The sequence below is a fragment of the Artibeus jamaicensis genome, unplaced genomic scaffold (assembly GCF_021234435.1).
Source record: "Artibeus jamaicensis isolate MK-2021 breed Jamaican fruit bat unplaced genomic scaffold, CSHL_Jam_final contig_76, whole genome shotgun sequence".
Lineage (NCBI taxonomy): Eukaryota > Metazoa > Chordata > Mammalia > Chiroptera > Phyllostomidae > Artibeus > Artibeus jamaicensis.
In genome coordinates this window covers 2,707,166-2,727,813 of record NW_026521954.1, presented here as the reverse complement: position 1 = coordinate 2,727,813, position 20,648 = coordinate 2,707,166, and the positions used below count along the sequence as shown (strand labels likewise).

Here is a 20,648-nt window from a genome sequence, read left to right as displayed (position 1 = left end):
TGAAAATACCGGGAAAGCCACAACGAGTCATAAATAGCAGCTGGGGGCTGTGCACTCTAGGAAGGACAGCGGGGAGAGGGCCATGGGGAGGGACCCTGACCCGTGGACAAGAAGGAGGAAGCAGGCACGGAGAGGTGAGAAGAGGCCGAAGGGGGCATCAGAAAGAAGCTCGGGGATCAGAGGTGGACTCTGCTACCCGACACTTCTCCCCGGGCCAGCTGCCCACTGGTGCTGCATTGTTTCCAAAACATGGAAGTGAAATTCTACCATATTAATCAAAGAAATGAAAATCTGAGCCAAAGAAACCTTGGGATGCCCTCCTGGACTCCACCACACCGAACCCTGATCCCGGGAGGCAAGCTTTAAAAAGGACTTCATTTCTTCCAAGGAGCATAGGAGAATCATTGAGCAGAAAGAGGATCTCAAAGTCACTCTCATCTCCTCACCTCTGGGACAACACGAAAGAGGAGTAGGCTAAACCCCAGAGCCAAGGAAGAGGAGTGAGAAGAACTCTGGCCCAGAATTCAGGAGAATTCAGGAACTCTGGGCCCTACACCCGGTGTAGCTGCCAATCTCCATGCCTCAGTTTCCCTGTCTCCAATCGATGGATACTGGTGTCGGGTGATCCCTTCCCACCCTGGCACTTCTCACTGGTGAAGATGGTTGAAGAGTCACAATGAAGCCAGGAGCAAAGATGTACAGGTAAGAAACAGAGAGGACACCTGTGCCTCAGTGAGGGCAGACACTGCATCCTGACCAGCTCGGATCCTGGGAGGCCACTCTGTGGCCCGGGGAGACACGCGGAGTGGCAACTAGGCTGGGATGGGCAGAGGACTCTAGTTGGAGCCAAGCTCTTCGAGCACCAGAGCTGTGTTGGTTGTGCACCTAGCACAAGACGAACGAATGATTGAGTGGAATTTGTTCAGGGAGAAGGCATACGATGCTTCAATAAAATGATATCAAAATCGCCCGGTGATAAACAAAAAAATCCTGTGTGAAATAGCGGAACTGAAGCAGGTGCCTGATTATGGGGGAAAAGTACGAAAAAACCACAGCCCTTGCCTACCAGTGAGGATATGGCTCACCCCAGCCCCGCACTTTAGAGATGGAGACTCTTAGGCCCAGGCTGGGTAAGCCATGCTGAAGCCCAGGAAAAGGCAGGATGTGGTTGGAATGCAGGCTTTCCTCCTCCCAGGGGAGAGCAAGTAAACAATCAAAGATGAAGGAAACAAGCTATCTTTCTCTTGTTTCCTACAGGAAGGGTGATGGTGGTTGCGAATATTCTACACGGGGGATCTCTGCAGGTAAGGGATGCGGTTCAAACGTCCTCCACGCCCCCAAAGCAAAAAAAAAAAAAAATGCGTTGTTTAAAGAACAAAAGACTGTTGTCAGAAAAAAGCAGAAATGTCTTGGTTTCAGCCATCAAATCACTTTTCTCAAAAAAAAAAAAAAAAGCCCTTATTTAATTGTGACCTTTTCCAAATGTAATTCTCTTGGCTATTTTGTTATCAGGATTCACAAAGCTTCACCGTAGGACTCATTATACTAATAAATACCAGGACAGAATTTTTTAGTGCCTCAATTCTTTGTTTAAACATTCAAATCTCTTCCTCGGGGGTAACAGAAATTTATGCTGCTCATTATTTCTAAAATCATGTCACTTATACTAAATAAACAGATTCTTTTTTAAAAATAGAAATTAAGCGTTTAAGGGCTCTCAAGGGTTATTCTTACAGACAGCCTCTCTGTGCAATTGGATGAACCCAAGGATAATAAGATATGCAGTAATTATAAGACGTCTGGCCAAGAGCTGTTCTTCTGTGTGTAAATATTTCATGGAGTCAGCACCATGCAATGGCACCTACAGAGTGAAATATTGTCTCTGGGAGCCCCGGGGAATCTTAACCACTTCTCATTAATCAGTCCCTCTTACTTTTTGTACCTGAAATAGTGTTTCAAGAGATCAAAAACCATTCAAAAATAAACACTGCCCTGAAAGATACTATTAACCCTATTTACTGAGAGGGAGCCTTGCTGAGGTTTCAAATGCAACATGCATGATCATCAAAAAGCTTACCTTGATGACCTGTGGGGGCAGAAGCAATGAGTCTAAAGAAATACTACAAGTTGCACCTCCTGTACTAAGTTGTTAAAAAGACATTCCGTTTTACCTCGTTCTCGGGGGTGGGAGACGGTGTTACAGAGCTAAGGGACCCTTTCCTAGAGCCCTGGAGATCTGCGGGGACGGAGACAGGGCGTTCCCACTGCGTTGCTCCTGTGGGGATGTGCCAGTAATAGGTCCCAGCCACGTCGTTGATTCTTTTCCAGCCAGGAGGCAAATCTGGGTCGGTCTGAAATGAGTGATCACTCCATATATCTGCTGGGAAATGGGGGAGAAAAGAGTTTTGTTAAGAGAGGAAACGAGTTATCGTCGTCCAAGTTTAGTGCCAACAGTCTGGAGACTCCATAGACAGATGTGTCCTTCATGCAGCTGGGAAGAACCACAGCCCCGCAGTGGACGCGGGGCGCGGCAACAAGGGGTGAGACGTGGAGTAAGATGAGGAAACAACCGCAGGGAAGGGTGGCGTCCGGGGCTGTGGGCATAACAGACCCACTGTCAAGTCATCCGGCAGCTCCAAGACCCTCCCACCAAACCAAAGCTCTATGGCTGCTCTTGACTCTCGGTGACCCCGTGGCTGAGCGATGCCCACAGTGTCCCGTCCTCAGCAGCCCTGCCCGGCTCCTGCAGACTCCTGCCTGTGGCTCCCTTCACAGTGTCGGTCCACCTCCTGTTTTGTTTTCATCTTTTCCTCCTGCCTTCTCAGGATGTGCCCAAAGTGGGACAGCCACAGTTTCGTCGTTTCTGCCTCCAGTGATGTTTCAGGCTTCGTTTGTTTTGTTAGCCAGAATTAACAACCCATGTAAACTTCACAAGGTCACACACAAAATCTACCTCATTCATCTGTAAACTAGTAAGATTTACTGCCTGGTATCTTATAACGCTCCCAGCAATGAGTACAACTCTTACTTTCTTTAATTACTTTCTATAAATGAATGCTGTATTTATATCTTTTAATAACTCCTCCTTTGCAAAGTAGCAATGCCTTCTGTAAAACTCTAGAACCCTAAATCGCACACAGAAGATTCCCAAGGAAGACAGCCAGGAAAAGCCTTGGTATTCAGGGCAGGGACAAGACTGACTCTAAACCCAGGCCTGTAATATAAATACACAAAGCAGGGTGGCCGTGAAATACGACAGAGAATGGGAGGGACTGTGGCAAACTGGCCGGCATGTGCAAAGTCCAAGGGCATTCAAATTCAAAAAATAATTTTAAATCCTGTGAGGGCTGGTGAATGAAATAAATTGGCTATTCCCTGGCCTGTGTGAATATTTTATATGTTTACTAGGTAGCTGTTTGCTTTGACAAATCTCATTTATTGGCCTTTTTGGAGCAGAATATGAAATGGATTAAAGGGCTAGAGAAGACAGGAGAGAGAAGAGGAATAGAATAAGAAATTCGTGGACAGGGGAGCATCACGGAGGAGCCACAGGCAGCCGAACGGCAGCAGGCAGGTAGAAAAACTTAAGGAACTTGGGCTCTAAACCGGGGTCACTTCATTCTAAGGATTAGGCCCTTTTCTATGTGGCTATTCAGAAAGGCCGGAGCACTGCATTGCAATCCAGTGAGAAATCGTGTGGGGCTTGTCTGCGCAAATGTCACTGCCTCACGTGGGCAGGTGTCACTGAGGCTGTTACAGAAGAAAAAGAAACCAGTCAAAGCGGCTGATTAAGACCAGGGGTGGGCACAGAGGTGCCTTCACGAGGCTGTTTGGATCCCGGCTTTCGCTTTCTCATTTAAATCTGCCAGAGGCAAAACTGCCCCTTGTCTCGAATTATGATGGAAACTTCCCCTCCCCAGACAGGAAATTAAGCATGATTAAATAATTTCAAGTTACTCAAACTCGAAATGAACATGTGTATACACTCCTTTGTCCTGTGTTAGTTTTAGGGGATTGTTTCTGCAGTAATTTTGTTTTTGGTGTCTCAACTGAGAAAGGGCAGGCGAAACATGGGTTTGGGGACTGCTGAGGAAGGCCCAGTCAGGAGTGTCCCCTCGTCCCCGCTACTGGCTCCAAGGCAAGCTCTGGGCTAGAAACCGAAAGGACATAAAAAGGCTGCTAGTTACCATTTCTGTGGTTTTCGAGGTCTGAGAGCCTGAATTTACACATCTATTCAGCTTTCTCAACAACTGAGGCATTAGCATATACAAAGAATAGCTACATACATAGCACTATCAGAATATGAAATCAAGTCAGACCAAGGACAGAGGCCAAGGTCAGTGTTCTGAAGGCTGGCTGTCTGAGGAGGTACCTCAGGGGCAAAAGGAGAGGGGCTCTGGGTTGCAAGGCAGGGACTGGGCTGTTCTGTCTTCAGCGAGACCCACCCGCTCATATTTGTTTTCTATTCCGAGTTTCTGCTGAGTGGGGAGTGATTTGTTGGTAGGAGCTGAGGATGATGGTGAGGGGATAATGATGGAGGAAACCAGGTGGGCACATCCACAGCATCACTCCCAGTCCCAGGACCATTTACAGAACCCCTTCCACACCATCCTGCACTGGTCGTAAGGGCTGTGAGCCCCCGAGGGCAGGCAGAAGGTCTGCCTGGTCCACCACCCTACTCCCCAGACCTAGCACAGCAGGGTACCACAACAATGAGTCGGATGGATGGTGCATGGGAGAATGGACAGATGGAAAGAAGAAAGGATAAAGATGGAGGGAGAGATGAATGGAGGAATGAAGGCCTTAAATGATGGGATTTGGAAATTGGCACCTAGCAAAAGGGATTCTGAAGAAATCTGTTCTATGCAGTTTCACTCAATAGGGCAACATCCCAACCCCCAGGAGTACTGGCTTCTGGGTAGAAGCAATGTCTGCTTCCCTCAATGGTGCATGTGCACTTTCTCAGGGATGAAAAGAAATACAGCCCTGGCTGGTGTAGCTCAGTGGATTGAGCATGGGCCTGTGAAGCAGGGGGTCGCTGGTTTGATTCCCAGTCAGGGCACTGCCTGGGTTGCAGGCCAGGTCCCCAGTAGGGGACACATGAGAGGCAACCACACAATGATGTTTCTCTCCTACTCTTTTTCCTTCCCTCTCCTCTCTCTAAAAATAAATAAATAAATATTTTTCAAAAAAGAAATACAATGGGAGAAAGTAGAAAGAGTTCTGGGCTGGAAGCCAAGACACTTGGAGTTGAGATTTAGTTTCTTTTTTTATAGATATATTTGACAAGAAAAAGTATGAAATATGTCTTCTGAGGCACCTCAGCCCTATTATACTCCATTCTGTTTAGTGTTCACAGCCCCAATTTGTTTTGTTTTTCTACATAAAATGATGTACAAGGGGGGGACCCCCAAAACTGGAATTATCTTCTGGAGGGCAGGCCCCTTGTAGTACAGGCTTCCCCTGTTAGGTTAGCATTCTAGAAGCCCATCTGTATCAGTGTACCAGCTGGCAGTGTTGTGAGAGGCTGCGTTCAGCTTCAGTTAATTTTTTTTGAAGACTCAACATGTTTGCCTATTTCATAATGGATGATTTACAAGTGCACCTGCCCACACCTGAGTGTTTAGCAGTTTTTGACCAAAAACAGCATGACCCCTGGGCCTTACCCTCCCTCTCCACCCAATCACATCTCGAGTGAATTTTTGTTTCCCTAGATGAAAAAAGTCCTTAAAGGGAAACATCTTTCCGATGTGGAAGAGGTGAAAGAAAAAAACAGCAGAAGCACTGAAAGGCATCAGAATCGACGAGTTCAAAAACTGTTTTGAACAGTGGAAAAAACATCTCGATAGGCGTATTGCATCAAGTGGAAAGTACTTTGAAGGTGGCTGACGTTTAACCATGTAAGAATAAACACAACTTTTATAATTTTAAATAAATTCCATTTTGGGGGTCCCCCCTTGTATATATTAAGTACCTTGGACCTCACTCAGTGGTTTTCAATTGCTCTCAAACTGGGGACGGAGACAGTGGTGCAGGGGGTGGAATTCTGGGTCTTCCAGAGCCGGTTCACCACAACAGTACCGCTGTTATCTGTTTTACATATTGGTGTTGTACGTACAATTTCCCTCGCAACGGGGATCAGTCGTTTAAATTTTTTTTGCTTAAAAATAAAGCTCGAAACCATATCGAAAGCAAGAGACCAGCAGGGCCAAGATATCTAAACACCACAAAGCTACTGTGTCATAAGACTGTGCAAAATACTGCAAAGCCGCTGAAAAGGCTACCCTTAGCTGGGTGCCCCCGAGGACATGAAGGAGGACACGCAGATGAACCAAAAGAGGAAAATCTGTAAACACCTGGTTCTTAGGGAATGTTCCAACCCCTTTCAATTCTTGGAAAATTACTTAGGCAGCTTTGCTGAAGAAAAAGCAAGGAGCCGGCCTCGCGGAAAGGCTGTGGTGGAGAGTGTCACTGTCCTTCTGAACCTCAGCAGTTATCAAACTGCATTTCTGCCCTGCACCCCTCCTAGTTCTGAGGTCACAACACAGAATTCTCAGCTCTCAGTGGGAATATCCTGAAGGCCCTCCAGACTCATTTTGGGTGAGTCATTGTGCAACAGTAACCGCAGGAATTTCAGTTCGGTATTGACAGCATACGACAGAGCAGGACTCTGCCACAGAGCTGCCCGCTGCAGGCCTGCAACTCGGACCAACCATGCGTACTAGTCAGGGAGAGATCAACAGGAGAGTTAAGGTGGAGAAACACACAGAAAGCCTGCAGAGTACCGTCCAGTATGCCAGTGAAATGAGAGGTGGAGGGAGCCCACAAAGGCTCTAGACATGGCGTCATGCAGCCTGGCATGGACACCACGAGTGAGAGCTCTGGGGGCCCTTCCTGTCTGGCTGGGTCAGTCACTATCTGAATGACCTTGGACAAGTTACCCAACTTCTTTGGGCGTCAGATGCTTATCTGTAACATGGCGAAGAAAACAGTACCTACCTCCATTCAGAATAAAGGTTGGCATAGCAGAGGCACATTCACAAAATAAACGGCCACTGTTACTGCTGGCATTATCGGATTCCATGTCTCCAAGCTGACCACGTAATAATATATTAAGTCCCCTAAAGTCATCGTAAAGAAAATATTTTCCCGAGTCCAAAGGAAAATGCTCAGTACAGAATTTATGGGATTAAATGACCCTGACGGTTCAAAGGGAAGGGTGAAAGGTCATGATAACCTTATGGTGACTCCAGAAGAAGGTCAGTCGGGTTCCCTCTGCAGGGCGGGGCTTTGAGGACCTGAGAAGGTCAGGCCGGACCAGGTTTTACCCAGCATGCCTTGCTGGGCTTTCTCCCAGCACACACAGGGCCCCTGACCGCCATGTGGCTGCTTCACAGATGTCAATTAATGTAGAGGCAAAAAAAATTAAATACTACAAAATTAAAAAAATAAAACTTTTCCTGGGTTTCTCTCAAACACAAACCATCCCCAAATGAATAAAGTATCCTTGTATTTGTATGATTCTTGAGCTTTTCCCGCACTGTGGGTCTGGGGACCTCACTAAAAGACAAAAGTTGCCCACCCACAAAGTAAAGCAGGTCCGCACCCCCGTGATCACGTCATGCTCACATCGATTTCAGCTAGAAGGCAGGACCGGGAATATCGGCGAGTCAGGACAGGAATCCCGGACTTTCCAGGCTTAAACACAAGTCTTCCTCATGCTGCTATGAGGTCCTAAGTGCTGGTAACAATGATGCTGTTAGTAACAGTGAAGAGACAAGCACAGGATGCTGACCACGGTGAGTCCACGGCTGCCCTAGGAGGAATATACTACCGTTGGCCACACTTCCGAGAGGACAGCAGTGTGGTTTAAGCCCCAGGGGGTAAACTGTGTCCCTATGTAGACATGGAGTTCACTTTTTCAAAGACCCAAGAAAAATCAGTATGGAAATTAGAATGTGAATAGAGAAGAAACAAAAGAAAAAGATCACAATGGCTGCAATGCCGAGGCTCCGAGCCCAGCCAGCTGACCTGAACAAGGTCAGACCACCGGTAAGTGACCGCACCAAGATTCACTCCAGGGGACTAGTCCTGAGCCCCGACCCACCCCAAGCCCGAGGAAGACACTTCCAATGCGGGTTTTGCGTAGGGTCTTCCTTTCTGTGCCTCTCTCCCTAATGCTGCTCCCAGTAAACCCAGGAAATCGGGACAGCCACTCCAGCTCCCCATAATCTGGGCCTGCCCTTTACTGGCCTCAGGATCAATTCCACCCACAAGCACACTGCCCACTTCTCCCTCCCACCTGTCCCAGAGGATCTTGCACCTAAGATGCTTTACTGTCTCCTGTCACCCCTGCATCCCTCCGAAGGCAAAGGCACAGGCTGGCAGGCTGGAGCCCAAAGCCATAGGTGCCCCTTCAAAGTGGCTCTCTGGTCCTTCATTGTTTGTAGTTCTGTTCCTTTGTGAGGAGACAGGAAGCAGGCCCTGGAAGTCAGAGTGTAAAAATAGCAAGGCTGAGCAGCTCAGAAAGTCCCTCTTGAGCAGGGAGCCTCTTGGGCCAAAAGCAATACTTGGCATGGAAACCAGGAGCCCATCAGTGAGCAGCAAGACCTGCCCCCTCCAGCCACCTCTGGCGCCTGTGCCACTGGCCTGGCTCCACCCCAGTGTCTTTGCAGGGACCTGCTCCCTACTCCCCCCACAGCAGTAGGGCCTGTGTGTGGGGCCAACCGGCCTCTAATCATTCTCTCCCCTGGGCTCACTTGCAGGAATCTGAGGGTCAAATGAAAACAAATTAGCACCTAGCAACAGCAGCTGGAAATTTCCTCTCCTGCCTGGAGGCCACAGGGAGAAGGAGGGGGTTAGCCAGGATTCTCAGTTCGGTAAGGTCTGCAGTGCAGGGCAGAAAGGCTTCCCCTCAGGTCCTCAGAAGGGTGCTCACTCCCTTCCTCTCCACTGGTGTATGGGGTGCCCTAGGTGTGCGTGGCGTGGAGGAGGGGTGGGAGGAAAGAGGAGATAGGTTGACTCATTCAACAAATATTTCCTATCTGCTCTGCCAGCCATTGTCTTAGGGCTGCAGACACAGAGGTCATCAGATAGACCCAGGCTGGGCAGTAGTGGTTCTCGAGCATCAAGGTCACTGGGAGGCCCAGGAAAACACAGGTCACTGGGGGACATCCCCAGAGCTTCTGACTCAGTGGGTCTGAGAATCGGCACGGCTAACAGTGCCCAGACGGCACTGATTGCATGCTACTGGTTTCCGAGCCACACTTTTAAGAACCATTGGCCTGGGGAAAACAGGAAAGGTAATCATTCTTTTCAATCAAACTCCATCTAACTAGTGGCTCCACAAAAGTAAAATGGGACTGTATATTCATTCATTCACCCACATATTCATTCATTCTCTTGTACCGAGGGACTCCTATGAATGTCGAGCACTATTCTAGAAGCTGTGAACACGGTAATGAATAAGAGGCAAATTAGGTCACGCGATCCATTGTGCCTGGGGATGCGGTGGCCTATTTGGCTGGGATGGTGTGGGAAGGTTCCTGAGGAATAATGTTTCCCTGAACTAGAAGGTGCCAAGCTTTGGGAAGAGACAAGAGAACAGTATTGCCAGCAGAGGGAACAGCCAGTACAAAGACCATGAGGCAGCAAAGAGCCACGTGTCAGGTCATTTTAATGAAAAAGTCACCCGAGTGAGGGGTAAGGTCTGAGGTAAGGTTTAAAGGCTAAGAATTCACCCTCTATGCGAAGGAAAACTCTTGAAGGTCTTGTGTGATCTGTGTTTTCAAAATCAGAAGAATAATTTGCACAAAGCTCCCATTCTTGGAGAAGAAAAAAACTCTTCCAAAGTCTTAGCTGCAGCTGCTACTAACTACTCTTTTAAGGGATGATATTCCTGAGGGATCCAGATGCTTTAATGCAAACCATTTGGGTTTAGCTTTAGAACTCTTTTTCTGATCAGCTGGTGGTCTGCTTCCTTTGGGCCTCGCTGTTTTCTTCTCTCTCTCTTTCTCTCTCTCTCTCTCTCTGGTTCCTCCCCACTCCCCCCTCAATTCCTTTAGTTTTATTGAAGACAACAAGACAATAGCACAGAGCCAGGACTCTGGGTCTAGACCATTACTTGTCGATTTGCTGAGGGTTCCGAGCAGCATAGACAGCTGCTCAGAACTGGGGCAAAATGGTCCTCAGCCAAAGGAACTGGCAAAAACAGTGACTATGGAAACAGGGGAAGGAGAGGCCCACAGTGTTTAAGATCTGTGAGCTCTCGGGGTCCTGACCCAGCAGCCTGCCAGAAAGAGGGAAGGAAAGCTCACCAGAACAGTTTCTTGATAATCGTTTGCAAAGCATCAATGAGAGCCTGAAATGCCGACCGCAGCCTTAGAAAATTCCACATCCCCCCAACCAACCTTTCCTGGAGCAGCCTTCTCTACCAGTTGTAATGAACTCTTAACAGTTCGGGGAGTGTTGACTTCCTAATGCCTTTTCCCATACTGTTCTTCAACAGAATTAATATTAAGGTTTTGAGTGTTCTTGCAATAGGGCACTATTTGTAGCTGAGGATTTTTCTGTTAAAAATTTTTGAGTAAAGACTCTAAGAACTCATTATTTAAATAGGCCTGGAATTTGGGCTCTGTAACACTACCTACTCTGTATCTTTTAATTAAGTATTTTGGCATAAGATCAACACAGGATTTCTTAATATAAACTTGCTGGAGACACAGCCTTTGCGGAGCTCACCCTGCTACATTTTTAGCCGCAGGGCCATTTTACTATCGAGACAGGAGCTCTGGCGTCAGCTGACAGCCTTGAACCTCAGCCCCAACTCAGGCTTGCTGTGTGACCTCGGACAAAAGGCTTACTTCCCAATGGCCTGCCTGCTCTGCGTGGGCCAGGAGTGTTGACAACTCCGCCCTCCTGGGGTGGACGTAGAACACAGTGCCCAGCACAAAGTCAGGCGCGTAGTACTCAATAAATCTGTTATTATTAGCTATTAATTGCTTCATTCAAATGTGGCTTTGGGGACACAACATTTTTGAAATGGTATCGACCACAGTGCCTGTCATTTTAAAAACTTAAGATTTCTAAGAGTTTGCAATGACCAAATGTGTTTTTGCCAAAAAGGTAGTTTTTATGTAGATCAAGAAAACTACATGATGACTTGGGCCACGGCATGTCTATGTGGAAATGAATGCATCTCTGGTTGGAGTATGTAGCACTTCTTTAATTAGCACATGGCTGTGTTATGTCATGTAGCTGAGCCGTTAACGCAGGAGAAACGAAGTCCAAACAAAACAGTGGGGTAGGCGTGCTGTGTTACCGAAGGCGTCTTCCCTTTGGGACTGCTTCTGCTCTCACAGCCTCACAAAAGTATGTGAATGGGAACTGATCTGATGTTGGCGGGAGATAAACGGGACAATACACCTCTCTGTTCACGGACCGTTAACCAGAACTGACACAGGAGTCAGCGGGACTCTGCAAAGACAGGCTTAAAAACTCAATGGGGTGGGACATGAGCGGCTGAAAATTATTTGAAGGAAAAACTGGTATTTGGAAATATCATCCATACCTATACGTACATATAATTGAGGTTAATCGTGTGACTTGGCCACAGATATTTTCAATATCATCAGAAAGGTCTCATGCTAAACACCTGATATACATACAGGAAGACACTGATTTCCTTACAAGTTATAAGAGGAGACAGTGAAAACCTCACGTGACATGAAATGCAACCTGTGAACGCTGTCTCCTTCTGCAGTGAGCACAGAGTACGAGGTGGCCTCCCTTCCGACCACCGCTGAGAAGCCAGAGGCTTAAGGGCCATGTCCCCAGCCCCCCAAAAGAGTAAAAAATGAGAACATAAAACATGAATGGAGATTTATATTTTATTTTAAGAAAGCTACAGACCATTTCGGTAACCTCGATTTCATTTTTTCTAAGAAGTGTCAGGAAAAACCTGTGGGGAAAACCACAAATGCCCAAAATCCAAAATTTAATCATAATAATGAATGGAGAATGAGTGCAGGTGGGCATTCTCTTGAAATCATCAATTTTTAATAATTTTAAAAAGTCACAATCACAAGCTATTTATGTAAAATTGCCAGGCAGGCTTATTATTTTTACCTCCAGCTGAGACTATACCACGAACCTATGGAACAGCAACAATACACCTTGTTTCATACCCGATGGGGCTCATCAGGCTTGACAAAAAGACCGACATATTGGGTCTAATATTCCTTGCTTTTAAGTTTGGGTGATTAGTGCCCATTCCTAAACATACTTCCTAGTGTTCTAGGAAGATCTATCCACAAAAATTAAGCCAGGGTAACTGCCCATCATTCAGAAAATGTGCCCAGCTGCCTGACCCTCAGCCAACCCAACCACACAACATACGCATTGGACGATCATGTCGTGGTAAGCAGTTAGAAGAGAGAAAACAAAACACCATCAGAGGCAGGAACTTTCCTTTGGTTCTCATATTATTAGATGGATAGAATCATTACTGGCACCATACTCTTTCAAGGTAGATGGGTTTCAAAGTGTATTAAACAGAGCCAATTTTCTTTTCCATTACTTTGTCAGAATCTGCGATATACTTTTCTCCCAGAGCTATATTCCTCCTCGGGCTGTAATGACGACAAGGTGGGAGCTATTCCAGGGTTGCCTGGCCAAGTTCAAGGTCATTATTATTTTAAATGGTGGCACCCCAGGACTTGACTTCCCAGCTACATTAACTATTAGAACAAGAGGTGATTTTTGAGAATCTAGGAAACAGACAGTGTTCAAGGACAAACGACAATTTGGCCTTTCATCAGCACATTGGAAACACAAGCTGGAGAGGATGCGACCTTTCCCAAGGTCAAAACGTACATGTGGGAGCCCAGAGAACTACACACCCATCGATTCAAATGCATCCATTTTGTTTCCAATATGAGAACAAGCACAGGCACTGCTAGGCCACGACCAGACTTTCAAGATGCTGTGACTAGTCCAGTGACCCCACAAGATCTGCGACGCAGGTGGAGGGGCAACACCCCCATTTTACAGGTGAAGAAACAGATTTCAGCAACGTCAGATAACTCAGTCAAGGTGGGGAAACTGGCTGTCACTGATTCTGGAGAAATCTCAGTGTATTTTTGTTTGGGAATCATTCTACGCATTGTCTATTTCTAAAGGTTAAATGCCCTTTAAAAATCAGCAGAACTAAGTAAATTATTCAGTCTGCCCTAGTGTTCAGTGGACAAGCTTCAATATTTGATGTAAAATAAGATTTTAGAATATGAGTGGTATGAAGGAGTTCACAGAAAAATTTTCATTCATTTATTTATTTATTTATTTATTTATTTATTTATATTAAATTATTTTTCAAGTGCAATTTTCTGTCTATTACTCCCATCCCAGCCCACCTCCCCCATGCACCCCACCTCCCTCCCATTCCCACCCCCTTAGTTATTGCCCCTGTGTCCTTTATACTTGTTCCTCTAAACCCCTCCCCTATTTCCCCTTAAATTCCCTCCCCTCTCCCCTCTGGTCGCTGTCCCCCTGTTCTCTATTTCAGTGTCTTTGTAAACAACAAAACAAACAAGCAAGCAAAATAAAAATGAAGACACTGTTCTTCTGAAATTAACTTTAAAAACACATTTAAAGGGATCGTGCTAAAAGCTATTTTTTATGACTCTTCCAAGATGTTTATTCTCTACCTGAATTAAAAAAGAACTTGAAGCAATTTACATAAAACATGTAATTCAATCAATAAAATAACAAAAAGAATAAAGCCGGGGAGTTGCGAAAAAATTTAATTTCTTGATCCAAAAATTTACAAAGATTTAGTTGTCTAATAGAAGAAGTTTATCAAAACAGAAACTTATTCTAAGCACCAACTCTAAGAGGAGCTTAGCATGTGGGAAATAGGACTGGAGGTACAAAGGCAGCAACTGGAAACGAAGGTTTCACCTCGCATTCAGATGGACGTAAATCTTGTTGTAAACTGTATTCAGACTGAACAATAGGTAATTAAATGTAAACAATTTTTGCTGTGGCTGGGTGTGGCTCAGTGGACCGAGTGCTGGCCTGTGAACTGTAATGTAAGGTCACTGGTTTGATTCCTAGTCAGGGCACCGTGGCCCTAGCCTGGGTTGAGGGCCACGTCCCAAGTTGGGGATGTGCAAGAGGCAACGACCGATGTATCTTGCACATCGCTTTTCTCTCGCTCCCCTTCTCCCTCCTGTCCCTTCTGTCTAAAAATCAATAAATAAAACCTTTAAAAATATAAACAGATTTTTAAAATAATAAAGTTAACTAGGCAAACCATTCTGTACTTTTCCCTTTGCATATGAAAAGCCTGATATTTGGTTTTCATAAATAAGGTACTGTAGCAGACAATGCAAGGTGTTCACTCATCAGTGTCTAGTGTCTTCTTCAAAGCAATAAAAACTTTTGATTAGACAGACACATGGCCACCCAGAATACAGAATACATTTCCCAGCCTCCCTGGCAGCTGGGTGTAGCTATGTAGGTAACATACCAGTCATTGGGGTATAAGTACAAGAAATGTATGGCAGTGTCTCAGAGCCTTCCTTATAAAATAGCTGGAAAGCATTTTTCTCGTTGGAACAGACCTGCCACCTTGGACCATGAGGACACAGGTAAATCGTAGGGATGCTGGAGCAGTAGGGTCAAGGAATCCGGGTTCCTGAGGTCTTTGTGAAACAGTGCCAGGACATGAGTGGACTGCCACTGCCAGGCTTCTAGGTGAAAGGAAAATCAATGTCTATTGTAATGGGCGACTGCTGTTTTACAGTCTTGTATTACTAGCAGTTGGGGTTGATCCTAACTTATCCATTTAATGGCAGAAAACTAAATTCCAGGCCCAATACCTGGGAAGGAAAGAGCTTCAAGCAATTTAGCTTTGCAATCCCATATTCACTCCCCAACTACAGACATCTAAATTATACAATTTGAAAATGCAAGTTCCTGACTCCGAAATTCTCCAACCCTCTTCTAAAGCAACATATTGTTGGAACATAACTTCATAACATAAATGAATGAGTTATCATTCATTCATTTTCCACCACCTGCCAATCAAAGCATCCTAACCTCATTTCCAACTCTTGTCAAAAACGCCAAATTCAGGGTTGGGCTTAATTTTTCGCAAACCTCAAGAAGTACATATCAGGATTCAACCAACCACGTGGAACACCCAGCCATGCACTTGATTCAGTTCTTTAATCTACACCATGTTTTTTAGTTATTTAACCTACACCATCCTCCTCCTCCTACCCCCTCTAATTCTAGGTCAGAAGAGAAAAGCAAAGATTCTCCAGGGGAAACAGAATGGCGAAACTAATTAGCTGCTGCACACCTGTGCCATAGCTTGGTTTTTCTTCCCACCATTAAAAGAGTGATGGGCAGAGCCCTGAAATTTTCAATGATGCTGGGACTACTGGAAGAAAAGAGGCAGGGGTATTTGTGAATCCCATCTGCCAGGGATACATGTGTAGAAAGTATCTTTTTTTTAATGCTTCTCAAAATAGAATCCAGCATACGACAATATTAGGTAATTGAGCCAAAATTTCAGAAAAGGACAAGTAAATAAAATAAACATCCTCAAAAGCTCAAACAATAAATTAGTGCTTCAAGTTTAGAAGGTCTCCCTTTCTGTAATGATTAGGCATAGAATTATTTGGTGTTTAAACTGTGGGTCCCCAATAGCAAAAAAGTATCATAGAGATGCTATTAATCACAACTTAAACAGATCTAAGTTCCTTAAAGCAAGGACTAGGCTTGCTCCTCTTTTTATTTAATCAACCAAGGTACCACAAATACGTCTCATACACAGGAGGTACGCACTGTAAGTTGTCTGCATGTAAGTGAATGTAGTCAAGAGTGGCTCCCTTTTTTATATTTCATCCCTGAAACTACAGGGGCTGCTTAGATAATCTCTATACAAATGAAAGCTCTATCAAACAGGAGATCAATGACAGGAAAGAAGGAAGGACAGAGAAAAAGGGACAATGAGTGTGGGAGGTACCACTAATCAGCCTGCTTGCTGAGCTCTACTTTGCTATGGTGTCAAAAAAAGGAACAAGAATTACCGTTTGCTAGTTTTTATTCACCCACAAATGTACTGGTTAACCCTCTAGGCCTCAAATTCTAGCCAATATACTGTAATTAATTTCCTACTAGAAAAATGCTCTTGAAGTGTTAAAGGTTTCTTATCTACAGGATGTCTGGGAAGGATTCCAAATTTATTATGCTACAGAAATAGAGAGGGTTTTTTTTTTCTCATTTCAAAAATCTAAGCCTCTCACTTGTGAAAACTGACTCATACAAAATTTCAGTTCCTTCTTTCTAGATCGAATAATAGTTAATAAATGATGGACTATCTGTTTTTGAATTCTGGTATTTCCAAGCAACTTCCTCCTCAACTTTCTTCCCATTCCTTTTTCTCTGAAAGAAATGACTATAACTTTGAGGCCTTTGAGGAAGACTCTGCTCAGCACACACAAATGCCCCTCAGATCTCAGAAGTGGGTCCAGAGGAACATTCGCTGGAAGCGAATGAATCAGTCGCTGTGTCAAAGTCTTCCTTGTTGCGGACAAAACAGGCAGAGATCAGTGGGGACAAGTGAGTGACTATGTGGAGAACCCCGCCCTCGATGGCTGTCTGTGCTCCCTTCCTCGTGGAAACAAACTTTGTGTGTCTTCTGATGTCACAGATGTGCTTTGATGGGTGAACTGAGAGGACACACCCCTCTCTTTAGAAAACAGTACAGTGGGAGGTACCCACCCATGCAGCCAGGAGCGGAAAGGAGCTAGTGAAAGAAAATACTGTTTTCTCTGAAAAAATTCCCTTTGGAGAAACAAACAGTACAAACTACTTTCAAAAGCATGAGTGTATTTTCAGTGAAAATTTTCCATGGATTATTTTTTTAAGGGTAATAAATTTTTTCTTCCATTTTCTGCTTCGTTGACTAATTTATTTAAAATATATACACTATGCTCTGCTGATAGAATTGCAAATCCTCTCATGTGAATACAGGCTACACGTGCACTTGGCCCAGATTTGAACTGGTCACCCTGGGAGAGCTTGACCTCTTTCATGGCCATTGGGTCTGTATGAGAAACGTTTCTGTGAGAATTTAATTTCTGAAAAAATAAGCCCCAACGTGATTCACCCTACCAGCCCAAGGGGTCTGATTCAGCAAAACCATTGCAATGCTGTGGTTTTCACTGAACGAGATTGTGTAAAAGTATATCCATCAAAAACAGTAAGATCAATTTTTTTTCCAAAACAGATCAATATATATGCCCTATGACCCAGCAACACTAAGCGTATATTCCACACACCTTCCCACATGGTTCCACGGGTGGATCCGCAGCAGGGTGTTCCCTGTGGGGTTACCCGAGGAGCGGAGCAAATGGAGGCACTCCGGGAACCCACTGTTCTACGAAGGGGACAGTACAACGTGTTGGAGTCCCATCACGAACACCATAGAGCAACAAGAAGCAATGTGTTAGATGTGCACACAGCCTACGGATAGATCCTAAAACACAGCACAGGGGAAAAAATACCCTTTAAAGACATTAAGAACATACACACACACAAAACAACAGTGTACATCGCAAGTATACTTTGAACAGAAGTCACACTTTAAACACACTAGGATGGCGGCCTGTGTGTGGAGAGGACGGAGGGGCGATAAAGGAATAAAAGGCAGTAAATCGGCACTAAGACTGGAGAGATGTTCTACAGGGACCAGAGATGGAAATGCATCGTGAACTGTGGTGTGTGATGAACTCAACTGTCTGAGGTCCCAAACAAACTCCCTGTTTACTTTATGTGTTCTCCTTAACAATAAAAACACTAAGGAAAGATCGTCAATGATAACAACCCTTGTTTAGATCCCTGAAGTAGCCGAGGGCTCTGAGAAGCCTGAGGTTCCGGAGCCGTGCTGTCCGATGCTGCAGCCAGGAGTCGCACAGGGCTACCGAGTGCACGGAATGCGGCGAATCCAAAGAGAGGTGGCCGTCAGCGTCACACACACACACTGGATTTGGGAAACGCAGTACAATAAAGAGAATAAAAAATTCTGTTTTATTTTATTGTAAAATCATCCATCAGTGATTGTATATGGATTATATGTCAAAATGATATTGCAGATAGAGTGGGTTACATAAAATATTATTAGAATTAATTTCACCTGTTAGACTATTAGACTATTTAATATCACATATGTGCTTTGCACTGTAATTCCAATGGACAGTACTGGTCTGGAGGCTTCCAGGAAGACAGGAGAAAAAGAGGGATCCTTTTGGTAAAAGTTTCTTTGAAGCCTCAAACTGGAAGGTTATGAATAACACAATGTGGTCCCCTGACTGGAAGGACACAAAAGTAGTTCAGGATTCTAGGTAAGGAATTGCCAACAGTTCTGAAGCACTCACAACCTTCTGTTTTTCTCATTTAAAACTATCTTTAGGATGAACGCCACTCTTCAGAAATTTAAACCCAGTCCTTGAAACCAGACTAGAAGAAAGGAAATGTTCTACTATAACTCATTCTGGAACTATGATGGACAATAATAAGACTTAGTTGAAAAATCTGATATCATTTACCAATATAGATGCACCAATATATGATTTAAGCATTCAGAAAGATGCTCTTTAAAATCCAAAGGACCTTGGCATTAGTAATGTAGAGAGCACATGGTATTCGGTAATTCCACCCCCAACACGTACATGCTGGTGCACTCTCTCTCTCTCTACCCCCTCTTTACCTATTACATGTGGTCCTTTGTCACATAGGGACTATTTTTCCTACGATCTTTTGTATGAACCAACTGCCACCTTTTAGAAGCCACTGTGTTCCTTTAGGACAAAACCCTTGTATTTTCATCTTTGTAACCCTAGCACTGAGTACTACTACCCTTGGCAAGTGGTGGATAGTCAACCAGTATCCTGATTAACCGTGAGTGAGCGTCCCTACAGGGACAGATAAGATGTCCGGTGAGGGGTAGAGGCAGGTAACTTACTCCCTTGACACCGCTTAAGGAAATTATAAAGAAGTGCCACGTGCTCAGCGATGCTTTCACATTCCATCAACATCGGCATCTACATTCATGTTCCCCGAGAACGAGAGAAGTCTATCGTGTGCCAAGCACTGTTCCAAGCACTTCACACTTACTGATTCATCTTCTTACTTTTAAGGGCGGTGCTATCTCATTTTGTAGATGACACAGAGAAAGTGACTCACGCCCCAGAGCCAGAGCTGGGACTCAAGGCAGGCAGTCCCACACCAGAGCGGAGCTTGTAAGGCATGTTGCTCACTATGTGAAACGGCCTATTTCAGGAACCGAATCCAGAGCAGTGCACAGCTCCACGCTCCTGCCTGGCTTCCAACCCACAGCAGTGCGTCCGTCCCAGCTCCCGGGAACTCGCCTAGATCTTCAGATGGTTCACAACTGGTCATGGTGACCACACTGCTCCTCTAAGCCCACGCCTGCTATAATTCCCAAAGGACCGCCTTTTCAACCGCCTCTCACTCCCCTTCCTGTTCAAACCAAATGGACCGCCCTGGGCATGGCAGTGCATCCAGGGCCCTCCTCAGTGGTTCCCATGCCCTCTGACATCTCATGCCCTCTGCCCCTTCCAGTCCAGGCAAAACGGACACTCGTGGTCCCGACACCCCGTACGTACATTCTAGCGTCCATGTGCCTTTGCTTATGCTGTTCCCTTCAACTGGCATCTCCTTCCTCTCCACTTTCCAACCGTGGCCATTCTTCAAGGACTGCTTCTTCCACAAAATTTCCCCTAAGCACCCATTTAAAAATTAACCTGTTCCTCCCTGTACTACCACCTCCTTTCAGAGACAAATCATTTAGGTCGATTTTCTACTTAGTATTGCAGTTTTCGAGAGGGACACCCCTCTCCCTCAGCTCCCGAGGTGTGGAGTCAAGGGCGGCTGGTACATGTGTGGGTTCCGCAATGATGCCTTGGACAGAAAGCTGAACGGGAGGGGGAAGACTCTTTTCATAGGGCTTCACAACAGTGTTCACGAGCTCAGGATTCATTACATAGCAACAAAATGCTACAGAAAGTTTGAGCAGGAAAGTCCACAGGCTTTGAGAATATTATTACTGACAAGATAGAAAATAGACAAGATGGAGTTGTGTGCATTAGCATGAAAATTATATGTTTAATGCATGTTCACAAATTACATGTCAGCGATAGAAGTGAAAACAGAGCCAAGATAACATATAATTACAAATTCTATATTCCTCTCTAATTTTGCTATCACTATAAATCAGTGATTAAAAACCCAGCCACTGGCCATTTGAAAGAGCCCCTCCTCCCAGCCTGTAACTGTTGCCATGACAACATGACTTCCAGCTGTATCGCCTTGAACAAGCTTATGTTCAGAGGGAGAAGATGAGGATCGACCAGGTTACGTGAAGAATACAGTGACCAATTTTGGAATGTAGAGGAAATGTGTTTCAACCCAAGGTTACCAAGTATAATCTGTTTAAATCCCCTTAAATGATAGAACCAGGCTGGGCTTTTTTTTGATCAATAAAATTGAGCTTAGCAACTACATTCCTTGTGGATAATAATAACATGCGCTTTAGTTCTCCACACCAGGCCTGTAAT

General features: G+C 45.1%; 1 protein-coding gene across 7 annotated transcripts in view; it reads right to left on the bottom strand.

Annotated features, from left to right (window-relative positions):
- Positions 1 to 20,648, bottom strand: part of APBB2 (amyloid beta precursor protein binding family B member 2) — a 318,379-nt gene that overhangs the window by 105,127 nt on the left and 192,604 nt on the right. For 5 of the 7 annotated variants that reach the window (XM_053672308.1, XM_037138053.2, XM_037138057.2 and 2 more), the window contains one exon: positions 2,172 to 2,380. In XM_053672308.1, the coding sequence (XP_053528283.1) occupies positions 2,172 to 2,380 (209 nt within the window). The remainder of the gene's footprint in view (positions 1 to 2,171; positions 2,381 to 20,648) is intronic. The other 2 variants (XM_037138055.2, XM_037138058.2) reach the window with 1 other exon arrangement.